Source organism: Vombatus ursinus, unplaced genomic scaffold (assembly GCF_900497805.2).
Source record: "Vombatus ursinus unplaced genomic scaffold, bare-nosed wombat genome assembly UNPS02012082.1, whole genome shotgun sequence".
NCBI classification, from domain to species: Eukaryota; Metazoa; Chordata; class Mammalia; order Diprotodontia; family Vombatidae; genus Vombatus; species Vombatus ursinus.
In genome coordinates this window covers 1,488,079-1,514,996 of record NW_020951860.1, presented here as the reverse complement: position 1 = coordinate 1,514,996, position 26,918 = coordinate 1,488,079, and the positions used below count along the sequence as shown (strand labels likewise).

The 26,918-nt window shown below is 34.3% G+C and overlaps 1 protein-coding gene across 7 annotated transcripts in view; it reads right to left on the bottom strand.

Moving 5' to 3' along the window:
- The window catches only part of ERC1 (ELKS/RAB6-interacting/CAST family member 1), a 370,818-nt gene that overhangs the window by 152,099 nt on the left and 191,801 nt on the right, over positions 1-26,918 (bottom strand). For all 7 annotated transcript variants that reach the window (XM_027857322.1, XM_027857320.1, XM_027857325.1 and 4 more), the window contains 2 exons: positions 12,877-13,008; positions 2,340-2,500 (listed from right to left, as the gene is read on the bottom strand). In XM_027857322.1, the coding sequence (XP_027713123.1) occupies positions 2,340-2,500; positions 12,877-13,008 (293 nt within the window). The remainder of the gene's footprint in view (positions 1-2,339; positions 2,501-12,876; positions 13,009-26,918) is intronic.

Here is a 26,918-nt window from a genome sequence, read left to right as displayed (position 1 = left end):
TTGAATAGCTGAATAACTCTCCAAATTTAGGGCAATCATTTATTTGTAAAATATTGCTCAAAAATTACAATTATAAAGCCCAGAGATGGGAAAAAGATCACATCCTCTACCCACACCACTTATATCTCATTTCTTCACCAAATCCGAGAAGGCTATTTCAAAACAGGGTATTTTTCTAGAGTTTAGTTTAGCCTTAGATTTACCAAGTACAGACAAAACTGAGCACAAGTTAAAAATACTTTCATACTTTCCTTTGATACAATTTCAAACTTTCTCCATTAACAAAAGCAGAATCACACTTGGACTTTAATATCACAGTATTTGATGTGCATCATGAGGAAGTAGAAATGACACTGAAGAAAACATAGACAGTAAAGATGGCTGGACCAGACCAAGTCCATGAGGGAAATGACACAATTGCTGGGCCTGAGGAATCAATTTTTTGGGTTATCCTAAAGAGGGGAAGTTAGAAAAACATCACAGATATTAATGGTATAGGAAAAAAGGGGATTAAGAAAACATAAATAACTACTGAAGAAGACAGCCACCTTCTCCATTATTCATGTCAGTTTAATAAATAGCTTCCTCAGCACCTCTCAGCAGCCTCCTCTTTCTCTGACTGGTGCTGGATTATTCTCTCACCTGATGGTGTTTGTGTGTGGAACACAGAACAAGAAGCTGTTTCTTCCTCCTGGAATACGCCTCATTCATCTTTGCTGAGAATTTCCCATCAGTTAACTACAGCAACAAGCATTTATTTTAACTGACACATTCTTCCAGGTTCTAATCGCTTGACACCTGGGATGATTTCCTTCAGTCATTTTAGATAGTTTTTCTTTGTTTTACATTTTATCTCTTCCTTCCACTATAGTACATTCAGCAGGTACATCTCAAAAAGTAAATACTACTTTAAAACCTAGTGTCTCTCTAACCACTCCATTTTTTTTAACCGTGTCTAAGATTATTAAAACATAGGAAGCAGGAGGGATTGCCAAGCATTAAATCTAGCATTAACCAGGATTAAGCAGCAAGATATAGTGGAAAAAACCCTAGACATAGACTGAATTTATAAATATATTGAATTTTTAAATTTAAAATATAATTTTTTTATCTGGAAAACATTAATATAAATATTTAGACTACTTCGTTCCTAAAGTAGTTGTAAGGGGGGCAGCTAGGTAGTGCAGTGGATAGAGCACTGGCCCTGGAGTCAGGAGGATCTGAGTTCAAATCTGGGCTCAGACACTTACTAGCTAGCTGTGTGACCCTGGGCAAGTCACTTAACCCCAAATGCCTCCAAAATAAAAACAAAAACAAAAATAGTAGTTGTAAGGATTAACTGTACAAATGCGCATTAGTATGTAGGGAAATCTATACCCATAAAATGTTATAGAGATGTGAAATATCAATATTATAACAGTCAAGAATCATCAGTAAGAAAGGAATGAAGGTAAATCAGCTAACAATGAGAATATTGTCCTTGGGAAATTGGTAACTGAAATGATGGGAAAGATTGGCATAGGTTCATTATTCATAAAGCTTTCTGGACAACAGATTGTCTCAGTGACCACACAATTTTAAAAATATAAATGTGCATTGTATAGAACAGAGTTAACATAGTTAGCAGTTTATCAGTAAAAGATCCAGGGATATTAGTGGACTGGAAGTTCAATATGAGAGGTGAGACATGACAAACAAAAGAGCTAATGTGACTTTGGGTAGCATTGGAACGTATAATTCCCAGGAAATAAGCAAATGATAGTTATACCCTCTACTGGTCAGATTATACCAGAAGTACTGTCTTCTGTTCTGGGAGCAACAGTTTAAGGTGGACATTGATAAGCTGGGCAATGAAGATGCTGAAAAGACCTTGGGTGGACATTATATGAGGATCAGTTTAAGGAACTTGGAACTTTGGGCCTAGAGAAGAGATTTGATAGAAGTCTTCAGGAATGTGAAGCAGCTTTCATGTAGAAGAGGGATTTCTTTGTTTGGTTCAAGAACGCAGAACCAGGAACAATGGATACAAATCTCAAAGCAGCAAATTCAAGCTTGCAGTAAGGAAAAATTTTCTGAAAATTAAAGCCACTCAAAAGTGGAACAGACTGCCTTAGGAGAAAGGAAGTAATCCATCACAGGAGGTGTTCAAACATAGATTGAGTTTGGTATTTTAGAGTGAAGCTTCCTTTTAGATCGGCCTATATGGCCACTAACATCCCTTCCACCTCTAAAATTTTGTAATTCTTTAAGAGCTAATGAACAATGATAAGAAAACATAAAAGCAATATGAGAAGAGATTCCTTACAAGTATTTGTATGAATTAAATTATAAGCACTTACTTCATCTCCAAGACCTCTTCCAAATGTTTCCTCCTTTCTGCTCGAAGATTGGTCAAATGAGTTTCCTTCTCTGCTAATGACTGTTGAGTAGAAGACAACTTTGCTTTCATGGACTCTAGCTCCTGTTTTACCTTTTCCATGGCCAACAACAACTCTTCCACCTTTAAGGAATATGGGAGTGAGAAAAAATAGAACACAATCATCAAAAAAGATCTAAGTCATGGCAGCAAATGAACGCATAAAAGCTTATGAAATGTGACATAAGTCTTGAAACAAATGAATCCAAATATACACTCTAATATAGACCTAATATTTCTGACTCACGTAAAGAGCTCTTATGGTTAATATAATATCATTTGAAACTTTAAGTCACAGCTTATAAGTAACCCATCACATTTCTTTGTGTTTAGGTTAAGTGAAAAAAAAAACCCAACAACTTTCCATTCTTCATGAACTACCCAGGGCACCATACTCTAACACCTCAAACACAGATGTTTTAAAAACGATAGAGTATTAAAATTTTATTTTTGAGGAACTTTCTATAAATCACACTATAAGTTACAGGACAGAAATAGAGAAGGATGCTCAAATAAGATAACAGAAACAACTAGCAATGATGCATACTTAAAGAAGAGGAAGGTATCAATTAAGAAGCACAAATAAAGGAGCCACTTTTATCCCTTCAAATCAGACTTTTATTGCATGCTCCACTTTTCCCTTTGAAAAACTACTAGAAACCAAACAGAGTGGTATCCCAAATCTAGGCAGACAGAAATTGTAAGGAATATAAAGAAAAAGGAAAAACTATGTTCAAAGGACTAATAGAAAGCAGGAAAGTGGGGAAAGAGTTTTTTAAAAAGACAAGAAAAAGAATCAGAAGGCAGGGTATAGACTTCATGAGTCATTTCCATTTTTTCTGAACATTCACACAAGGAAAATTATTCATATTAGTATTTTTTCATTTTAATTGGAGGGCAAAAGGCAAGCTTACCACAAAATACATCTGTTTAGTAACCAAAAAAACTCTCCAGTGATCAAGCACCTAGCCAACTGCAATAATCACAAGTTGACTACTTGCCAAGCTGTAATTTTTGTGACAAAAAACTCTTTCCTAATGAGTGAGGTAATAGGGGATGTGAAGGAGGGGTGAAAGAGAGAACTTTCAATATTTACTACTCTACTCTTAGCTAAAATGCAAGATTGTACCTCTAGCACTAGGGGATGGCCAGAGGCAGACCAATCACATGACAAATATGGATTATTAATAGGATATATAGATTACAACACATAATTTCCGGACAATCTCCTCCCCCAACCCTTAATCTCACTATTTTATCATTTGTAAAGTAGATATGGTACTTTTAAAGAATACTAGGGGAAAGTGTGAAGGGGGTACTCTTCATATCAAAAGGGAAACTACTGAATGTGAGAACTGACATAGGAAGTCTACATTATAGAACTCATTCTTCTTCGTACACTAATTGAAAAATCAAATGATTGAGTCAATATTGTACTATGAACTTGAAATGTATAAACATTTGTCAAGTCTTTTCATTTTTAATACTCTTGTTCTAAAAGAGATCATGTATTTCCTCAGAAAAACTTATTTCTGTTTACAAAAATCAACTAGGAAAAGTGTGTTTAAGGAATTATCTTTAAAAAAAATTATCTTGTAGCTAAAAATAGCTCATATAGCCACAATAATCCAACCACCAAACTTTGTTTCACTGAATAGATCTTGTAGTAATCTTTAGAAATAAATGAGATCTGAAGAACTTCATAATTTTGGGGCAAATAAGTTTTTAAAAGAGATACATAAAATATTTTGGAGTGGAACTTCATGGGATATTAGAAGTATTTAAGTCATTTGCACCACAGAAAAAATACAAAATCAATACAAGGGACTGTAGCTATAACTCACATAGGGAACCCTCTGATGAGACCACTCACTCTATAGAAAAAAGATACCACTCTGTCTGCCTTTTGCAGAATTCTCCTTCCTAGGACATGGAGAGATTAAGTGATTCTTCTAGTATCACACAATCAGTATATGTCAGAGGAAAGGGACCATGGTAAAGTAGCTAAAAAGCTAGCACCAGAGCCAGGAAAATTAGGGTTTTGAGTCCTGCCTCTGAATAAATACGAGGTAGTAAGTATAAAATAATTATGGAAGGAAGATATTAGCAGTTGAGAGGACTAACAAAGGCTTTATGTAGAATGTGATACTTCAGCTAAGCCTTAGAGTAAGGGTTCTTTAGGACAAAGGGTATGGCCAGTGCAAAGATAAATAGATGGGACATGGAGTGCCACTGTGTGAAGAACAGGAAGAGATCCAGTTTGGCTGAATCACAACTTACAGTACCCAGAGGCAGCTTTGTGGTACCATGAATAAAAGCAATGGGCTTGGAGTCAGGAACTTCAATTCTGTGTCAGACATAGACTAGGTGTTTGACCATGAATTACTTCTCTCAGTCTCAGTTTGCCCTTCTGTACAATAAGGGGCTTAGACTCTGCCTCTAAAGTACCTGCCAGGTCTAAATCTATGATTCTATAAATAACGTATAATGAGACTGGAAAGATAGACTAGAGCCAGGATGTAAAAGACTTTGAATGTCAAATAGATAAGAAATGATTTTAAGTGTTCAGGAACTGATTCCCAAGGTCCCTGGAGGAGAAAGTATCAAAGGTGAGGGGGAAAAAATTTCGGACCTTGTTAATAGCCAAAAAAAAGCAGCCAAGAGATTTTAAATATCATTGACTTGTATGGTTATTATACATGAAATTTTTATGAGGGTAACCTAAACATAGATAATAGCTATCCTTAAAGAGTGTACTATTAGTAATGAGATGATATTTCATATGTGATATTCCACAGCAGAATGCACCTTTACCATCATATAACTGACTGAAAAATGCAATTATGCATTATGCTAGGGAGTTGGGACACAAGTATAGGAGGAGAAGCAAGAGAGAGTCGTGTCATGAACAGCCAAAGAGAAGACAGTCACCTTGAAGGCAAGGGTGGTGAATGATAACAAACGTGGCACACAGATAAAAAACGATTAAGCCTGAGAAAAGACCATTAGATTTAGCAATTTAGAGATCCTTGTAAACTTTAAAAAACCTGAAATCAAATTACAAAATTGGAAGACATGCTCACCAGGTGTACAAAGGTGTCATGATGAAGTAATCAAAACTATCTATAGACATATGAAGAAATGCTCTACTGATTGGAGAAATGCATATTAAAACAATTCTGAGGTACTACCTCATACCTATTAGATTGGTTAACAGGACAGAAAAGTGACAGATGTTGGAAGGTATGTGGGAAAAAGGAGACATTAATTTGCTATTGGTGGAGTTGTGAATTGATTCAATCGTTCTATAGAGTAATTTGGAACTATGCCCAAAGGGTTATAAAACCATGCATACACTATTAAGGTCTGTATCCCAAAAGAGATAAAAAAAAAAAAAAAGGAAAAGGACCTATATATACAAAATATTTATAGCAGCTCTTTTCTCGTGGCAAAGAATTGGAAGTTGAGGGGATGCCCATCAATTGGGGAATGGCTGAACAAAGTGTAGTATGTGATTATGAAGGAATATTATTGTGCTATAACAAATAATGAGTAGGATGCTCTCTGCAAAATCAGGACTTACATGAGGTGATGCAAAGTGAAATGTACTGTGTACAAAGTAACAGCAATATTATAAGATGATCAGCTGCGAATGACTTAGCTGTTCTCAGCAATACAACGATCCAAGACAACTGTTATAATGAAAAATGCTGTTCATCCCCAGAGAAAGAATTGATGGTGTCTGAATACAGATTGAAGCATATATTTTTTACTTTATTTTTCTTGAGGTTTTTTTTTCTGTTTTCTTTCACAACATTGCCATTATGGATACAGTTTGCATGACTACACATGTATAACCTATATCGAACTGCTTGCTTTCTCAATTGGGGAAGGAGGGAGAGATTTTGGAACTCAAAGTTTTAAAAACAAATGATAAAATCTGTTTTTACATGTAACTGGGAAAAAATAAAAATACTAAATAAATTCACACAAGCAAACAAGGTTGTCATGAAAAACATCCAAAATGAAGGGGTAATTTAATTTAGTTATTCCGCAAGTGATGATTATGAGCAACATTACCTCATAAAATAATGGAAAGGAGTTGTGAAAGCTTGGTAAAAAACCCAGCTGAGCAAAGTGATCCAAGTCATCTCTCCTACATAATTAAGACAGATACAATATTCTATTTTCTTGTAGGCTTATTATAGTTCGTTTTAAAATCTACCATATAGTGGGGATTCACTGAGCCAGTGTTTATTAGTATAAAAAATACTATTGGGTTTATCAAACACTAACATTTTATATGCATTTGGTTGGATTTCTGGCTACTATTCTATCACAATAACTTATTCTTTCTTCTTTTCCTAGGATGATGTAAATGGTGATAAATGCTCTGATACGAGAGCAAGGCAAAAAACTTCACTGGATTTTTGTTTCTGGCATTCTCTTGATATTCCAGTCCATTTATTTTTTTCAAAAAAGTTTCATTGTGGTTTCATCCAATCCTAAAAATGAACTTCTTGGCACTGTTATTGCATTAAATATTTAAGTTAATATGGAATGGAATGTCTTTTTATTATATTAATCTAATTCACTCATGAAAAACAAATATCTCTCCAATTATTCATATCTTTATTTCAGTGATTTAGTTTTAGAGTTGTCATTATTTGTCGTGTGTTATTGATCTTTACTGGTAGTAAATAATGCAAAAGATTTTTGCAGATTAATCTGGTTCTTGGGACACAGTTAAATTCTTCTATTATCTATATTTTAATTCATATCTTTAGGGTTTCTAAATATATGATGTCACCAAGTTGAAATTATAAGTATTTCCAAAACTATGTCAAGTAAAAGCAGTTATGCCAGACATGGTAACATATACCTGTAATTTCTCCTACTAGGAAGGCTGAGGCTAGTGGAATGGTTGCATTTGGAGATTCTGAGCTGAAGTCATTAAACGGGTCAGATGTCCCCACAAACTGTAGCAAATATGGTAAGCTCCTGGAAACAGAGTCACCAGGCTGCCCAAGAAGGGGTGAACCGATCCAGGTTGGAAAATAAAGCAAGTTAAGCTCCATGACAATCAGTAGTGGGATCGGGCCTCAGAAAGGGTGCTGTACTTACATAGTCTGATTGAGAAAGAGAGAACAGTCTCCAAAAACAAAAAACCCAAAAGATAACTAGAGGAAAGGAGGAGGGAAGGCAGTAAGCACTTATTAAGCATGATCATGCACTAGGCATTGTGCTAAGTGCTTTATAAATATTATTTCATTTGAAATAATAGTGGTGAAAGTGGGCTTTCTTGCTTTACACCAACTATTTAGAGGAAATGCTCCCAGAGATCCTCTACTGAGTATTATATTGACTCTTTAATTAAGATAAGTACTTTTTACTGTGCTAAGGAAAAGACCCTCTCATATCTTTTTCTCAAAGAATTTTCATCTAAGAAATGCCTTTTTTGCATCTATTGATGTAATCACTTGGGAGAGGGAGGAGGAGAGGGAGTGTTATGTTCATAGTATTATATTTATATAGTCTTGCTGCTCTTGAACCAGTCTTGGTAAAAAAAAACAAAAAACAAAACTCTGCCTGCTTGTGATGATGAATTTTATATATGGATGTACTGCTTTATTCAATTATTATTTTACTTATTATTTTTGAAACTATATTCACATTTTTTGTTGTTCAGTTCTTCAAACAAGTCCAACTCTTTGTGACCCCATGGACCACAGCTGCCAATACCATCCATGAGGTTTTCTTGGCAAAGATACTGGAGTGGTTTGCCATTTCCTTCTCCAGTGGATTGAGGCAGAGATTAAGTGATTTACCCAGGATCACACAGCTAGTTAAGTGTCTGAGGCAGGATCTGAACTCAGCTTTTTCTGATTCCAGGCCTAGTACTCTATCCAGTGAGCCACACAGCTGCCTCTACTAGATAGTACTTCTTTTAGATAATACACACACACACACACACACACACACACACACACACACACACACACACACACACACACACACACACACTCACTCACACTCTTCATATATATACAAATACTTTTGGAACAAAGATTAGAACATTTGAAGTTATTCAACTTTGAATCTCACCAGGTAAGGGTTATATAAGACAGTTTGTCTTCTCTCAAGAGTTTAAAATATTAATTTAAAATATATTCAAATAGTTGATTTTCTATTTGCCAATTCAGTTCATTTATAATTTCAAATAGCTGTTTTAATGATGACATTTCCTCCTCTTTTTGGCAGATTACAGAGGTGGTAGATTACAAGTCTGAAATTTTGCATATGTTGTCAGATGAGGTAACTTTGTCCCTTGGTTTTATTTAAGTGTTTTTCTCTGTTATGAAAGGGAGTTCAGTGGTGAGTATGGGGAAAGTGGTATAAAGGAATATAATTTTAATGTAAATAATAAAAGGTATTAATAAAAAAATTTAAAAATATAGCTATGTGGTACAACCTAATATTTTAAATTTATTTTCTCTTTATTGTTATCTCTCATTTTTATATGCTGACTTGCATTTTTCTCTCCCATTAAAAATAAATTCAATGTTTTGTCAATTTGGCAGAGTTTTCAATGAAACATTTCTTGGTTTTATTTTTCAATTCAACATTTTCATTTTCTATTCTAACTTTTCTACTCTTTACTTCATAATCTGTTTTTAATATTTCCATTGGATTGTTGCTTTGTTCCCTTTCTTATGCTTTTAAGGGAAAGTTAAATCTATTTATTTTTTATTTTTACTAAATTTGCTTCTAAGAATACCTTTAGCTACATGCGATATATTTGATATGTGACATTATTGATGCAATTTTCTCTTACAGTCTATATTGTTTTTTAATACCCAGCAAAAGCTCCGAGCTCACTCTTCCAACACACACTTATACTTCCAGAAAGGATTCCTAATGATGTGGCTGGCAACATCTCTCCTTCAGGGCTCTCGGGGTCCCAGAGAAGTTTGACAACGCTAAAACTAAATCACTGAAATAAAGATATGAATAATTGGAGAGATATTTGTTTTTCATGAGTGTTAGATTAATATAATAAAAAGACATTCCATTCCATATTAACTTAAATGACTGCTAAAATTAATAAAATCTATGTATATGTGAATATATCTTCAGTGTGAACACTTTCACTAAGCACTGGTATGCTTCAGTTGATTTTACAATTTTTAAAATATGATAATTGTCTAATAAATTATTACTTAGTTTACGTGTAATTTTATATTTTTTCTCTTTTTAATGTTATTTCTTTTTTTCCTCTCATTTTGATCTGAAAGTATTGAATATGATTTTCGAATGTGTAAACCTCTTACACATTTTTGTGGGCATTCCATGGGCACTTGAAAAGTTTATGTATAAGTGCAAATACATACATACATACATATACATATATATATATGTGTGTGTGTATGTATGTATATGTATATATGTATGTATATGTGTATATGTGTATATATATATACACACACATATATATACAAATATATAGAATATGTACATTACTTCTCACACTTAGTTTTCTCTGTGTATCTGAAATTCCATTTTGACTATTAAGCATTTTTATCATTCTCTTTATTTCCTTTGCCACATTTTTGTAATACTAGAAGCTGCCTATTATGTTTTGTCTATATCATTTTATGTAACTGTTAATCTTTTAATGAATTTATCAAAATGTGTGGTTTTAAACTAAGGATTGTTACATATCTGGTATTCATTTTTTGTTCCCCACTCAAGTCCTTGCATGTTTTAACATTTCAATTTATTTCTAATTTTAATTCAATTTTATTAAGTATATTACTAAAACTTTTGATTTGTTAAACTTATATTTGGATGATTTATTTTAGATCAAATTCTTAATTTTAATCTACACACATATACACATATACACATTAAGGATGCTTCCTGAAAACAATATCAATGAATTTTGCTTCTTGATTCATTCTGTAAGATGGGAGTGCAGTTAGAATGTGGTAGATTTGTAGATGAAGACATATGATCCTAGGCAGGGCAGAGCCAAGTGCTTTAGCTTCACTCAAGTATAAACCAAGGTACTGGTATAAATTTTTTGACAGGACAATAGGATAAAGCTTAGTTTAAATGGGGGAATATGGCCCAATGTTTTGAGTATCAGCCTATAAATTAAGATATCATGAATTCTGATTCCAATTCTACAATGGTGATAACACTGTATTTAGTAATATGACTAAGCTGATTTTAAAGGAATATATCACAACTTATAAACTCAAATATACATTGTTTCTCAAAATAGTCATGGTTTTACCAATGATTTCATTAAACTGCCACTAACTCAATATATGTTAAAATTCCTTTTTCAAAATTATCATCAATGTTAGTTGACAAGGTCCACAAGAAAAAAAGTCTTTCTATGACTTTTCTAGTTATATGTGGTTATTTTCCTTTGTTTTTAAAATAAAAAAAGTATTACTCACCTTGAATACTCACCATATTTATGAGACTTAGGTATAAATAAGTTTTGATTTTTTCCAAAAATTCAATCTACCCTCAAAGACCAAATATTTGCCACAATTAAGATTATGCAAGATAGCAATGTTGTGGTACTACATATACATTTCTATAATAGAATTATTAGGAAAGGGACAATATTACTTTCAATATATACTTTTTGTTAGGTAAAGATAATAGATACCAAATATTCTATAGATAACATTTCTATTTATGTTGTTTGAAAAATCAAAGATGTTCATATTTCAAGAGGTAGAGCAATTTCTTCTAAAGAGTTTTTCTTCTATGTAGAGGTGCTAAATTTCTGGACTTTGATACAATTTTATTAGGATTTTTTTTCCCTCAAGTCCAAAAAACCCCCAAAAAACCCCAACCCCAAACTTTTTTTTTTAAAAAAGGATTTCAGAAATCTGTTGAATATTGCATCTAAGTAGCACAATAAGGCAAAATACTATATTATTAATATTTATGCTAGGATTTTAAGGCAGGAGAAGAGGATAGGGGAATTTCTGAGACAAACAAAAAAAGCAATTTCTTCATACCTTGAACCATTTAGAGGCCAAATGATTGGTCTTATGGACTAAATCACTGAATAGCTTCACACAGGGAGTAGCAGAAAAGCAGAAAACAAGATAAATAAGAAAGAAAAAGCATGGTATTAAAAGCAAATTATAATCAGGTCAGGCAATAATAAGCTTGAAAAATAAACACAATTGACAGCAGCATGCAACCAATGTAGTGAAGAGAAATACACCTAGAATATTGATAAAACCTACTGCTAAAATTAATAAAATCTATGTATATGTGAATGTATCTTCAGTGTGACCATTTTCACTAAATAAAGACTGAAAGGTGAAAAGCAAGGAATAAAAGAAATTTCAAGGAGGAAAAAATTAAAACTTTTTAAAATAAAGGAAAGAATGTGGGGTGGGGGGAGAATGAGTGAAATATAACTCAAAGGAAATCCCCTTCCAGTCTTGGACCAGTGGCTGCTTGCCATTCCTCCACTACTTAAGCTCAGTTGAATTGGTAAACAGGGAATTATTCAATAAGGAAATTGACACAACATTTGTCTAGGAGCAGAGCAAGGAAGACCACTCACTTTGAGACCTGATAAATTTTCCAATGGTATCGCTAAAAAAAAAAGTCTTATCATGAGAAAGCATCCTTGTGGTTATATGCATAAGACCGCCTCCAAAATGAAGGTTCTTCTTATTTCTCGACTTGCTGCAAAAGGAAAAATCTCATAAAAACTATACCAAATATTCCCAACCTAAGGCAGCAAAATCAACCAAACAAAAGTTGATTAAATTCACAAATGTAGTTAACTCAGTAAGGGAAAAGGATAACTGATATAAGGCCCCTTCAGTGAACATGAAAAAAAATGGCACTTTATTCTTTTTAACTTTTCCTTGCTAATTACCTTTTGAATGTTCTTATTAATGAAGAACAGAAAGATGGGGTAGTGGGATAAAAAATAAATTTAAAAAATGTAAACTGAGAGCCTGAGTTGTTTTAATGAGTATAGAGAATAAAAAAATGAAAAAGTTATGTTCCCTGCTCTCAAAGAGCTTACAATATAATAAATATGAAAATGCATAGGCAGAAGAATTATTCAAAATACTGTTCAATGAAAACTCCATTTCAATGTTTAATTGGTTTCCATGATTCCAGTAGCTAAGAAGATGCATGAAAACGTATAAAACCAATGCCTCAGAGAAGAGCACCATCACAATGTGACTTCAAAGTATACATGTGTATTTAAATTCCCACACACTTATATTAAAGAGATGCTTCACCAATTTTGGGAACACTGACCCTGACCCTGGAACACTTAAACATGGCCAAGCGTTGAGATCTGCAAAACGTAAGATGTGACTTAGAACTAAGAAGTTACCAACTGAACGGCACCTTAAATTCACTGAGCAGAAATGCCAGTGATTCACAAAATAGCAGACCTGTTTTTCAGCACTGGTTCTGGCTGACTCCTCTTGAGCTAGCACCATTTCTCGTTCAGCAGTTATCTGTACACTTTCTCTTAGTGCCTCTTCTAATTCTTCAATTCTGTCATCCTTCTTACGGAGATTGTCCTGGAAAATGATGGAAGACGGGATGAAGGAGACCAATGCAGACCAAAAGAAGAACTTGTTTTTCAAGAAAGTGATCATGGCTAAAACAATTCTTTCCTCCCAGAAGCAAATTCATGAAGCAGAAAAAAAAGTATCCACAGAGGAAAGGAAAGAAGAAAGGAAGGAAGAGGAAGCAATAAAGACTGAAGGGACGAGCAAGCAAAGCAAGACAAACATGCTGGATGATGAACTTGCGTGATGCAACAGCACCAATAAAATTGCTTGTGTTAGCATAGGTAGCAGAGTTTCTTTATTAAGGAATATAGACATTTTGAAACCCAGATTATGGGTTTATAGCCAACTAAAATGGAGCCCATATGGCTAAACTGAAGGCCCATGTACTTTGTTTCTTGGCAAGTCATACTAAGTGGAGGTAAAGAAGTGCATAGTCTTTATTATTCTCACAAAAAAAATTCTGGGAAATTCATACTTTAAAGAAGAAAATCAGAGATGTTTGGGGAATATATAGTTTCATATGATTCCAGAAAAATCTTTTTTGTACACTTATTGAAAACCCCCACTGAAACATAAGTGAGAATTTTGGCCTCTGTGTTTCAACTCATCACTGGTCCTTGACAATTCTTCATTAGCAGGTAGGTTCATTTGTTTTGAAAGGAATCTGTCCTCAATACTGCTGAAGTTATAATTTATTCATAAGAAGGCCGTCAGAAAGTCAAGGAAACTAATCCAAAGTCCCAAGATACTAAGATAACTGATCATGAATGAGATCTTGAAAGAAGAATAAGTGATCCTGAGATAAAGCATACTGAAGGACTGGATTCACTCAATTCACAGTTACAACAGCCAACATGTCTCCCAACTTCACTGTCATGCCTGGCCCAAAGGACTGAGAAAATGCGCTACTTCTTAAGAATCAGGAAAAAATGATTTGCTACTTTCAATAATAATGATGGAATTCAAAGAATGAAAAGGGGAAGGGATTAAGAGCTCTATTTTGTGCAACTCACTAATTTATTTTACTATTTATTTTTATATGTGAAAGAGCACGATGTGAGTTTGTCTTCTGAGTCTTGACCTCACGATCACTTCTAGGTAAGAACTTCTCCTATCTGTGGGCTAGGAGGCAGAAATTGAAAGGACAAACATATTTAATAGTTTACTTTAATTCTAAGATAAAAAGACTTAGTAATCTTTTGTTTACTATTTTTGCTGGGAATAAGAAAAACTTCAGAATGACATTCAAACCTAGTTAACATTTGAAACTATTTATCACTTGAATTTGATTCTGAAACAATATCAAAAAGATATTGCTCTTCTTCTGGGTTGAAAGTAGAACTAAACGAAAAAACTGGGAAGAAGATAAGAATGTAATTAATGATAGTTCAATCTCCTCAAATACCTCTCTAATGGATAGCCTTGTCAGCAATAACATGAAATGTTGAAATTTAATATAGTTTTTTTTAAACAAATTACTTCCCAAGATCCAACTGCTAACAGTTTCTTTCATTATAATTTTATCTTCATGAATACCATTTTTTTTTTAGTTAGACATAGTATTCTAAGAGCAACTAGGTAAAAACATCAGGATAAGTTAAGCTTTTATTTGCTCTATTGTACAGGGTAAGAAACGGTTTAGAGAGCTAGTAATCTGTGAAGGATTAGTAGCAAAGTGATGGGTAAAGAACTGCTAAAGAAGGATCAAAGAAGTCTAAATGATGGAAACTGTAAAGTGACTTGCTATATTTACATAAAACCAGTGATTAAGGTCAGCTCATAGTTCAGTTCATAGAGAAAGTCCATTTGATTGGATGAAAGTCCTTTGACTATATTGACAGAGATCAGTTTCAAACTTTTTATTTCCCATATGAAGAAAAAGAACAAGTGTCACGGGAAATAAAAAAGGCAAAAAAAAAAAAAGAGGGGAGGATAAAATAATATTTTATTATATAATTGATATAAATACCTTACCTAAAATGAGTGTCAGTAGACATTTTCAGTGAACTAAAATAAGCCAGAATAGTCACAAAGCAAACACTGATGACAGAGATCTTATTCCTCAGAACACAATAGGAAGAATTCATTCAATAAATAAAAGTTGGCTGTAATTGTTTTTTTGAAACTTAATAACAAACCTATTAAGAGGAGCAATAGAGTTTCTTTTCCCTTTTATTTACTTTATATTCAGACCTTCCATCTAACCCAAAAATATAGGGAGATAGTTCCAGAAATGAGTCAGGTAGGCAGTGCAGTGGATGTAGCGCTGGGCCTAAAGTCAGGAAGACTCATCTTACAAATTTCGAATTTGGCCTCAGACATTTACTAGCTCTGGGACCCTGGGCAAGGCACTTAACCCTGTTCTGTAAATCTGTAAAACAAGCTGGAGAAAAAATGGCAAACCACTTCAGCATCTTTGCCAAGAAAACTTCAAATGGGGTCATGAAAAGTCGGACATGGTTAAAACATCTGAATAACCAAAAAGGCCCAGAAAATAAACAGTGTAACTTTGTGATACCTCACAACAATGGTGTTCCAAAACAAATACTTTTTAATTGCTTGCTTACTATTTCAATGGAAAATGAGCATCTATTTCATATGGAGTTTTATTTGAATACACAACATCTTTTTTAAAAACCTTAATATAAAAAAATACAATTATTTTTCATTTGTGGTAGGGGAATTTCTTGGAATTGAGAATCCTACAAAAAAGAAAGGGTCTTAAGAGAGAGATAAAATTTCTCATTTTAAAACAGGTTTCTGATGATATGTTGGTAGCTAGTTTCATATTTAGTATATTCACCTATAAATAAAAATTTCATCATAAAAAAAATTAGTAATTCTTGGCAAATCCTGTAAACCAAAAAAGACATTGGCAAGAAAACTTATAACAATGGGCATTCCATATTGCTCCGGAAACAGACAATGACAAAAATGCACTGGACCTTTGAAATCATCTCATGAAACACCTCCACATGAGAAAATTAAGGCTCAAGGGATATTAAGTTATTTATCTACTGTAATACCTACTTAGCACACATGACAAATCTAGCAAAAGTTGAGCAACAATGCAATAACAAAAATGACTGGTATTATAGATTATTGTCACTAATTAATACTGATGAAAATATTTTGAATAAAACTTCATCAAAGAAAATCCAGGAATAATTCACAATAAAAGAGTTGAATTTGAACCAGGCATGCTACATTATTTAAACATTAGGAAAAGAAATAGCATAATTTACCACGTAAACAACAAAGTCTTAAAATAATTGCAGACAATATAAAATACTTGGGAGTCTACCTGTCAGCACAAATCTTGGGACTATATGAACACAGTAACAAAATACTTTTCACACAACAGATCTAAACAACTGAAGAAATATTAACAGTTCATGGAGAGGACAAACCAATATAATAAAAATAATCCTAAGTTAGTTTACTTTTTCAGCACCATACCAATCACACTACCAAAGAATTGTTTTATGAACTGGAAAAAATAATATAAAAATTCAACTGGAAGAACAAAAAGTCAAGAATATCAAGGAATTCAATGAAAAAAAGGTGAAGGGAGGTGACCGAGCAGTACCAGATTTCAAACTATATTACAAAGTGGCAATCATCAAAACAATCTGGTCCTGCCTGAGAAACAGAATAGTAAATCAGCTGAATAGATTAGTTACACAATACACAGTACAAAGTATCCATAGAAACCTAGTGTTTAATGAAGCCAAAGATCCAAGTATTGGGGTAAGAATTCACCACTTGACAGAAGTTGCTGGGAAAAATGGAAAGCAGTTTGGAACTAGGCATAGTTTCAGACCACATACAGACCACACTCTATACCAAGATAAGATTAAAATGGATAAGTGATTTAAACATAAAGAGCGAAATCATAAGTTATTTAGGGGAGCATGAAAAAAATGTACCTGTCAGATCTATGGTTTAGGGAAATGATTTAAGTTAATTTAAGTTTAAATTTTCCTTCTTATTTTCATCACATACTGATCTTTCATATCTTAGAGGGGACCACACCTGCTCACATGGGAAAAGAGAAGATATCATTCCATCCTGTTCCTTCAACCTACTTGACTGGAGGTAAAAGGAGAAGCATCATTCCATCAATTCCTCCTGCTAGTCCCCTAGTCTGAGCTATTTAACACCCTGGGAGGATTCCACCTTGAAGATGAAGCCTGTACAGATGTTAATAACCAAATTCCCACTCTGTTATATCCTCCACATCTCAGAACACCCAGATCACATTATTCAAAGCCCTTTCTCCCTCGTCTACTTTCTATTCCCTTCCCCCTCAAGCAACCTGCTCCAACCCCCACAATATCTTACACTAAAGCTATCCACCCCTTCCACTTTGCTCTCTGGGATGCTTGCTCCATAGTAACACACTTGCTTTCATTTCAAATTTTTTCCTTTTGTATTCCTTTCATCCATAGGCTGTCACTGAGACCTCACTCCCTGCAAAAAACAGCTTCCTTGGACTCCATTCTAGACCTGGTAGTATTGCCCCAAAAAGGTCAAAGTCAGGGAGTTGGAATCCATACTGTTCTCTATTGTCACTTCCAGGCTCACTCTCTATCACCTTTACTCCACCTTTGAGGTTCATTCAATCCATTCATGCCACTAACAAGCAATCGCCAATTATCCTAACTTATGTCTTGTTACTGGAATCCGAATGATGAGGAGAGAGTGAGGCTGATGACTTTGCACATGCTTCCATACTTAAATCCAAGTCACTTGCAAGTCAAGACATTACCCTCCTGATGTCAATGGTCCTCTTCGAGAACAAAAGAATAACAACAAACAATATTTGCTACCCAATCAAAATTCTGGTAACTATTTGCTACCAACCTTCAGGATACTCTCTTTCTTTCCTCAGTGAGTTCAGTGGCTGGCTCATAGTCATTCTCTTCACCTCAACCTCTGTGCTCACACTAGGAAATTTCCAACATGCCTACTGATACGGGCTCAAACATTTTAACCTCATTAGAGTTTCTCTATTTACTCATTTCCCATGACCTATCTGACCTCTGCTACACACAAGAATGTTCATACCCTTGATCTCACCATCACCCAGAAATAAACCATTTCCATGTTCGTGAACCCTGAAATGCCCATATCTGATCACAAGCTACTGTCAATCCACTTCTTCCTCTGTCCTGTAACCCTAAACTTCTTCTGATGCCTTGAACCCTTAGCTCTTTCCGAGGTCCCATCACCCTCTCTTCTCTTCTCCATCTTGTTTGTTGTGTTGTTGTCAGTCATGCCTGAATCTTCCTGACCCCACATAGGGTTTTCTTGGCAGATACTGGAGTTGTTTGCCATTTCCTTCTCCAGTTCCTTTTATAGACAAGGAAACTGAGGCAAACAGGATAAAGTGACTTGCCCAGGAACACACAGCTAGTAAGTGTCTGAGGCCAGATTTGAACTGAGGAAAACGTGTCTTCCAGACTCTAGGTTGGGCACTTTATGCACTGTACCACCTAGCTGCCCCATGTTGACTACTTGGTATATCAACTCAATTCTACGTTATTATTTTTTCTCTTGGGTTCCTGGTCCACTCATTCTATTTTTCACCTTCCTCTATCTCTCAAGCTTTGTCCTGAACCCTCTTCTCTTCTGCATCTACACTCTTTCATGATTCCATGATCTCATCCACTCTCATGGATTCAGTTATCAACTCTACCCTGATGATTTTAAAATCTATTTATTTAGTACTACTTATTCAACTGGTAAGTTGACCTCTAGTCTCTCTTCTCCATCTGCTCCTTAGACATCTTGAATGGTATCTACCATAAACACTTCAAACTCAACATGTAAAAACTGAGCTCACTGCATTTCTCCCCTACATCCTCCCCTCTTCCTAAATCCCCTATTACTGTTGAGGGTACCACCATCATCATCATAAACACCCACCCTCAAAATCTAGATCTCATTATCAATTCCTCACTCTCCATAACCCCCCATATGCAATACATTCCCAAAATCCAAGGTCAACATCACCTCAGTCTTGGACTACTGCCATGGCCTTCTGATGGTCTCTGCTCCCTATTACCTCTAGGATCAAATAAAAGTTTTTGCTATACTTACTATACTTTCCTGTACTCAATGATGGTGACTTCTCTCTTTCCATTGATTATCTACAATTTTTCCTCTACATATCTTGTTTGTATATTGTTCTTTGCATGTTCTCTCCATTTTGTCTTTCTTGTATCCAAAATTAGCACTATGCCTGGCACATATAAGCAGCATAATAAATGCTGACAGAATGACTAACGGTTAACTAACTCTGCATTCCTGGTATGAATCTAACGATGTCACAGTGTATAATCTTTGTATTCGAGTTCCCATAGTCATTTTGCCAATATTTTTGTACAAATCATGGATTCTCCTACTGTTACAGTCTCTGTCAAAAGGCTACCCTTGCCATTCCAAAGGGATCCTATTGCAACAAGCAGAGGATTTTAAAGCCCAGACATATGTGTAAGGAACATTATAAGAGGTGGCCACTGTGCTTTCCTTCTGCCTGGAGTAACTCATAGGTTATACAATAAAATCCCCAAAGTGGCAGAAACTCTCCTGGTAGGATTAATTCACTCAGCTTTCCCTTAATTCTGAACAAAACAATAGATAATGACTCTCCCTAACCAGAGAACTAAAGAATGGAGAAAACTGGGGTAGGGGGACACAGTGTACAAGTACACCAAGACTGAAGGAAAGGTAATAAGACATCACAGTTCTGTCCCGCAGAGAAACTACTCAGGGCAAGAACATAAGTCACTAAGAACTGAATTTCTTAATGTAGGAGGAGGCTAAGATAGCTTTGAGGTCCAGACCTAGAGGTAAAACTACCATCAAAAGGCAAGGAATCAGAAAATGAATGGAAGGGCAAGGTAAGCAAAAAAGACTAAAAACTACCAATGATCGCATTAGAAAGAAATTGAGTTAAAAAGTTAGACTACAAGCAGATAAATCAACGAGAAAGATACTAAAATTAGGAGAGGATTATTACCTAGACATCTGAAATATTGAAAATCTGTTTAAAGAAAGATAAGATGAAGTAAAATGATCTGATGACATATAGATACTTAAGGATTTTTAAGAGAGGATAGAATAACAACAGGATGTTTCAGAATGTCTCAAGAGAGAAATCAGAATCTTGAAACTAGAAGTGAACAAAAGGTAAAAGTTTTGGCCTTCCCAATAGAAACAACCAGAAGAGAAAAAAACACAAAATCCATGGTGGTGAGTCACTCCACAGAAGCAAAGGAGAGAACAATATATGGAGAATACAAACATACTGAAGTGGAGGACAATCTACAAAAGAGAAGCAAAAAGAGAAGAAAAAAAAAGAACACTGGGTGTCTATAGAAATAAAACAACGATCTGGGGGAAAAAAAGGTACACAGAGACAACGTAAGCATAATTATCTTCCCAAAAGAATGTGACAAGTAAAAAAACCTTAACACCTTATTACAAGAAACAACACAAGAAAACTGCCCAGAACTTCTGAATGTGGAAAACAAAGTATCAATGTAAAGAATCCACAAATCAACAAAGGAAATAAGGCATAAGAAGTAATACTTTAATTTAACATTTCCAAATACAAATAACAAATTCTGTAAACAATCAGAAGAAATACTTTTATATGTGAAAAAGTAAAGGAAATGTGAACAAAATTACGTTTTGACCACTAGAAACAGCAGAAAGGAATAGAATGCTATATTCTGAAAAGCTAAGGACCTCAAGATGCAACTCTAAACAATATACACTAAAAATTTGATAATTACATCAATGAAAAATAATGGATTTCAATAAAAAGGAGGAATCTGAACCATAACAGAAAAAAACAATAGATAAGAACAAATGATTTGAAATGAAAAATGCTAAGAGAAAGGCATTGACCATATCAATGACAAAATTAAGAGAAATCATGTGATTATCTTAATAGATGCAGAAAAAGCTTCTGACAAAATATAACACCCATTCCTATTAAAGACACTAGAGAGTATAGGAATAAATGGAGTTTTCCTTAAAATGATAAGTAGCATTTATCTACAACCATCAGCACGCGTTATATGTAATGAGGATAAGCAAGAAGCATTTCCAATAAGATCAGCAGGGTCTTGTGAAACAAGGATGTCCATTATGACCACTGCTATTCAATATTGTATTAGAAATGTTAGCTTTAGCTATAAGAAAAAAAAAGAAATTGAAGGAATTAGAATAGGCAATGAAGAAACAAAACTGTCACTCTTTGCAGATGATATGATGATATACTTAGAGAATTTTAGAGAACCAATAGAGAAAGACAAATTAAAAGAATTACCAAGAAATTCATAAGTAACTAAATAATTAACCTCACATCACCAAATTATTTCAAGAAAAATATGAAGAGGAAAAACCCCAGTAGATGAAAAAAGTAGTAATTCTAAAATTCACAAGAAGATAGCGATGAAAGTATAATTTAAAATAACAGGAAGGAGGACGGGGGATCTAAGATGGCAGAGCAGTAGAAACAAGTGCATCAATGTTCCCTATCACAAATTCCTGTAAACGAACATACTCAACTGATTCTAGATGGGGAAATCCAGAGAATGCTATAGTGAGTCATTTGTCCAGTCAGTGAGCATAAGAAGAAAGAAATGGAGGTCTATTGATATAGATGACGGAGCTGGGCCACAAGCACATGTGCAAAGCACTCCAGCACTCAGAGAGAGGCTGTGAACCAGGGCAAGAGGTCAAAGACATACACTGGGGCTTCACTTAACCCATACCTAGGAAAGAATCAATTGGATACCTCCTGAAAGGAATCTCAAAATGAATATTATAGCCAAAATCCAAGAATCCTGGGTTAAGGAGAAGTTGCAAGAATTCAAATACTGTGGAAGCATAGTAAGGATCACACAAAATTTAGCAGCCACAACTATAAAGGAAGGGAGGACTTAGAATATGATGTTCCAGAGGCAAAAGAGCTCAGATTACAACCAACAATAACCAGTCCAGCAAAACCCCTCTAAAAAACAGGAGTTGAAATCATACTATCAAACATTCAAAGAACAAAGTATTCCCAATATCATATAAACTTAGCAAAAAAGAAAGAAAGAAAGAAAGAAAGAAGGAAAGAAGGAAAGAAAGAAAGAAAGAAAGAAAAAAGAAGAGATTCTCCCAAATTCTTTAGGATACAAATATATAACTAAATCAGGGAGGAACAAAGTAGAGAAAGAAAATGAAAGACCAAAAATGAGAGTTGACAATTTAAGATCTGGTATGGCTGGGTCACCTTCCCTTGCATTTCTTTTCATTAATTCCCTTGATATTCTGGACCTTTTGTTCTTCCAGATGAATTTTGTTATTACTTTTTCTAGCCATGAAAAATAATTTTTGGTAGTTTGGAATGGCACTGAATAAGCATATTAATTTAGGTAGAATTGTTATTTTTATTATATTAACTTGGCCTACCCATGAGCAACTGATCTTTTTCCAATTATTTAGATCCAACTTTATTTGTGTGAAAAGTGTTTTGTTACAGTTCCTGGGTTTGTCTTGGCAGGTAGACTTCCAAATATTTTATATTGTCTACAGTTATTTTAAATGGAATTTCTCTTTCTATCTCCTGCTATTGGGCTTTATTAATAATACATAGAAATGCTGATGATTTATGTGAGTTTATTTTATATCCTGTAACTTTGCTAAAGTTGTTAATTATTTGAAGTAGTTTTTTAGTTGATTCTCTAGAATTCTCTAAGTATACCATCATATTATCTATAAGGAGTGACAGTTTTGTTTCTTCGTTGCCTATTCTAATTCCTTAAATTTCTCTTTCTTCTCTTACAGCTAAAGCTAACATTTCTAATACAATATTGAATAGCAGTGGTGATAATGGACATTCTTGTTTCACCCCTGATCTTATGGGAAATGCTTCTGACCTATCCCCATTACATATAACGCTTGCTGATAGTGGTAGATAGATGCTTCTTAACATTTAAGGAAAACTCCATTTATTCCTGTGCCCTCTACTGTTTTTAATAGGAATGGGTATTGTATTTTGTCAAAAACTTTTTATGCATCTGTTGAAATAATCATATGATTTCTGTTAATTTTGTTATTGATATGGTCAATTATACTGATAGTTTTCCTTATACTCAACCACCCAGGTGGTCATAGTGTATTATCCTGGTGATAAGTTGATGTAATCTGTTTGCTAATATTTTATTTAAAATTTCTGCATCTATATTCATTGGGAAAATTGGTCTGTAATTTTCTTTGTTTTGGCTCTTCCTCTGGCACCATATTTGTATCATTAAAAAGAATCTGGTAGGATTCCTTCTTTGTCTATTTTTCCAAATAGTTTATATAGTATTAGAATTAACTGCTTTTTAAATGTTTGGTAGAATTCACCTGTAAATCCATTCAGCCTTGGATATTTTTTTCTTAAGAAGTTCATTGATGGCTTGTTCAATTTCTTTTTCTGACAAGCAGTTATTTAAGTACTTTATTTCCTCTTCTGTTAATCTGGGCAATTTATAAATATTCATCCATTTCACTTGGATTGTCAGATTTATTAGCATACAGCTGGGCAAAATAGTTCCTAATCATTGTTTTAATTTCCTCTTCATTGGTGGTGAATTCACTCTTCTCATTTCTGATTTCTGATTTTCTTCTTTCTTTTTTTAATCAAATTAACCAAAAGTTTATCTATTTTATTGGGTTTTTTCCCATAAAGCCAGCTTTTAGTTTTATTAGTTCAATAGTTTTCTCAATTTCAATTGTATTGATCTTTTTATTAATGTTTTATTAATCTCTCTGATTTTCAGAATTTCTAATTTGGTATTTAATTGGGGATTTTTAATTTGTTCTTTTTCTAGCTTTTTTAGTTGGATGCCCAATTTATTGATCTCTTCTTTGTCTATTTTATTCATGTAAACATTTAGATATAAAATTTCCCCTAAGAACTGCTCTGGATGCATCCCATAAGTTTTGGTATATTGTCTCATTAACGTCATTCTCTTGGATGAAGTTACTGATTGTTTCTATGATTTGGTGTTTGACCCGCTTATTCTTTAGGATTAGATTATTAAGTTTCAAATTTTCAGTCTATCTTTCTATGGCCCTTTATTACATGTAATTTTTACTGCATCATGATCTAAAAAGGATGCATTTAATATTTTTGCCTTTCTGCATCAGATTGTGAGGTTTTTATGTTCTATTACATGGTCAGTTTTTGTGTAGGTGCTATGTACAGTTGAGAAAAAAGTATAGTCCTTTCTATCCCCATTCAATTTTTTTTCAGAGGTCTACCATATCTAACTTTTCTAAAATTTGATTCCCCTCTTTAACTTCTTTCTTGCTTACTTTGTGGTTAGATTTATCTAGTTCTGAGAGGGGAGGTTGAGGTCCTCCAATAGTATAGTTTTACTGTCTATTTCTTCATGTAACTCACTTCATATAACTCTCCTCTGAGAATCTGGATACCATATCATTTGGTGTATATATATTTAGAACTGATATTACTTCATTGTCTAGGGTACCTTTTAGCAGGATGTAGTTTTCTTCCTTATCTCTTTTATCTAGATCTAGTTTTGCTTTTGTTTTGTCTGAGATCAGGATAGCTACCCCTGCTTTTTTTTTACTTCAGCTGAAGTGTAATATATTATGCTCCAGTCTTTTACCTTTACTCTGTGTGTATCTCTCAGCTTCAAATGTATTTCTTGTAAATAATATATTGAAGGATTATGATGTTTAATCCATTCTGCTACCCACTTTCCTTTTATGGGAGATTTCATTCCATTCACAGTTATGATTACTAACTGTGTCTTTCTATCCATCCTATTTTCCCCTTGTTTATGCTTTTCTCTCTCCTTTCTCCCTTTCCCTCCTCACCAATATTTTGCTTCTGACCACCGCCTCCCTCAATCTGCCCTCCCTTCTATCAGCCCCCTCCCTTTCCTTTTCCCTTTCCTCTCCTACTTCCTATAGAGTAAGACAGATATCTATACCCAGTTGAGTATGTATGTTATTCCCCCTTTGAGACAAATCTGATGAAAGTAAAGTTCAAACAATGCTCACCTTCCTCCCTTGTTTAAAAGTTTATTGATTTTTGAGCACACATTTCTTATAACTTTCCATAATGGCTAGGACAATTCACAACTCCATCAACAGCACACCAGTATACCAGTCTTCCAGTAAACCTTCCAACAATTTTAATTTTTTACATGCAGATGTTTTATACTTAACTAAATGTCAAATAAAAGAATTTTCATATACAGAGTAGAAAAGAAAAAAAGAATGTAACATGAAACTCAAATCTCCATGACATACAGCTTGTCTTCATATATCCATATATATGAGTATTTTTGTTGTTGTTGTTCAGTTGTTTCAGTCGCGTCCAACTCTTTGTAACCTCGTTTAGGGCTTTCTTGGCAAAGATACTGGAATAGTTTGCCATTTACTTCTCCAGCTCATTTTATAGATGAAAAAATTGAGGCAAACGAGTGACTTGCCCAAGGTAACAAAACTACTAAGTGTCTGAAATCAGATTTGAAATCAGGAGTCTTCTTGACTCCAGGCCTGGTGCTTTATCTACTAAGCACCTAGCTACGCATATATCTATATACGTATGTATATGTGTGTGTGTGTGTGTGTGTGTGTGTGTGTGTGTATAACAAACTCAACACGTAATTTTCACAGCTCTCCTGTTTGTGATTCTTTCTGGACTTCCTAATGTTCTCTTCTCTAAATCTAAAATAGAATTCTTAACATATTAGAGAATGATACCTTTATTCCTATGCTTTCTTGTGATTATGTTAAAACATAATTTCATTAGGACCATTAATTACTATTGCCTGTTCCCTAAACTTAGCATATTTATGTGTATGTGTGTGTGTGTGTGTGTGTGTGTGTGTGTGTGTATGTGTAAGGAATAATTCATTGGGACCCCTCCTCTATTCCAAACAGTATTAATTAATCAGTTTGATATGATTCCATAGAGGTAGTGATTATAAGCTGTGTATATTAGGCCCAAGCTGTGAGCTGCAGATTTTAAGTTCATTTGTTTAATCATAGGAAGCTAACCAGAGGCCTTCTATCCTTGTTCTTCCTTGTCATGATGACCATGCCCAGTCTGTCAGAGGTGACTCAATTACATGGAAAATCCTCCAACTCATTTTTGTCTCTCTGGACCATTCTCTCTTGTCCAACATGAGCAGGTGACTACGTTATGACCACTTAGTCAATGGAGATGCCCTGCGCTTCACTCAACCTGAAAGCCCCCTGCTGACATAACATTTCTAGTTGATTCACCATTTTTTTGGCCTGTGATTATCTAATAACTTTTCAGTTATTTCCTTCTTAGTGGATGGAGCTGATAACTTCTATTGCGCTCATCACCCTGCCAAGGCAACAAAGTCTTCCCTCCTCAACCCAAGATCCTTTGCTTCCCCACTGAAGCCTTATTCTTTTCCTTTAGGAACCCTTCTACTACCTAGCAACCTGGAATGTAGAAGTATGTTCTTCCAGTCTCTTTATTTTCTCTAAAGAAGAGAGATCAGCCTACACTTAGATAACAGATAACAGTCACTTGGCCGTAGCAGAAATACACACATCTTACATTTGATGACAATCACTCGTATAATTTCCTTTATTCCCCATAATGGTAGAGATTTTCAGACTTGGTTCCTGCAAAGTTTTAACTGTGTGCTTAGGTTTTATATCTCAACCCTAAGCACTCAAAATTTTTATAGTCAAGTATCATTTTTAAATAAATTTATAACCTCACTCACATTCCTTTTTCTTAGTCTCAACATCTCTACAGCCACAACCACAAACTTCCCTTCTTCCCTTTTAAGCCTATATCAATCTCTTGTTGGTTTCACCATTTTACACTACTCAGCAATCCATTC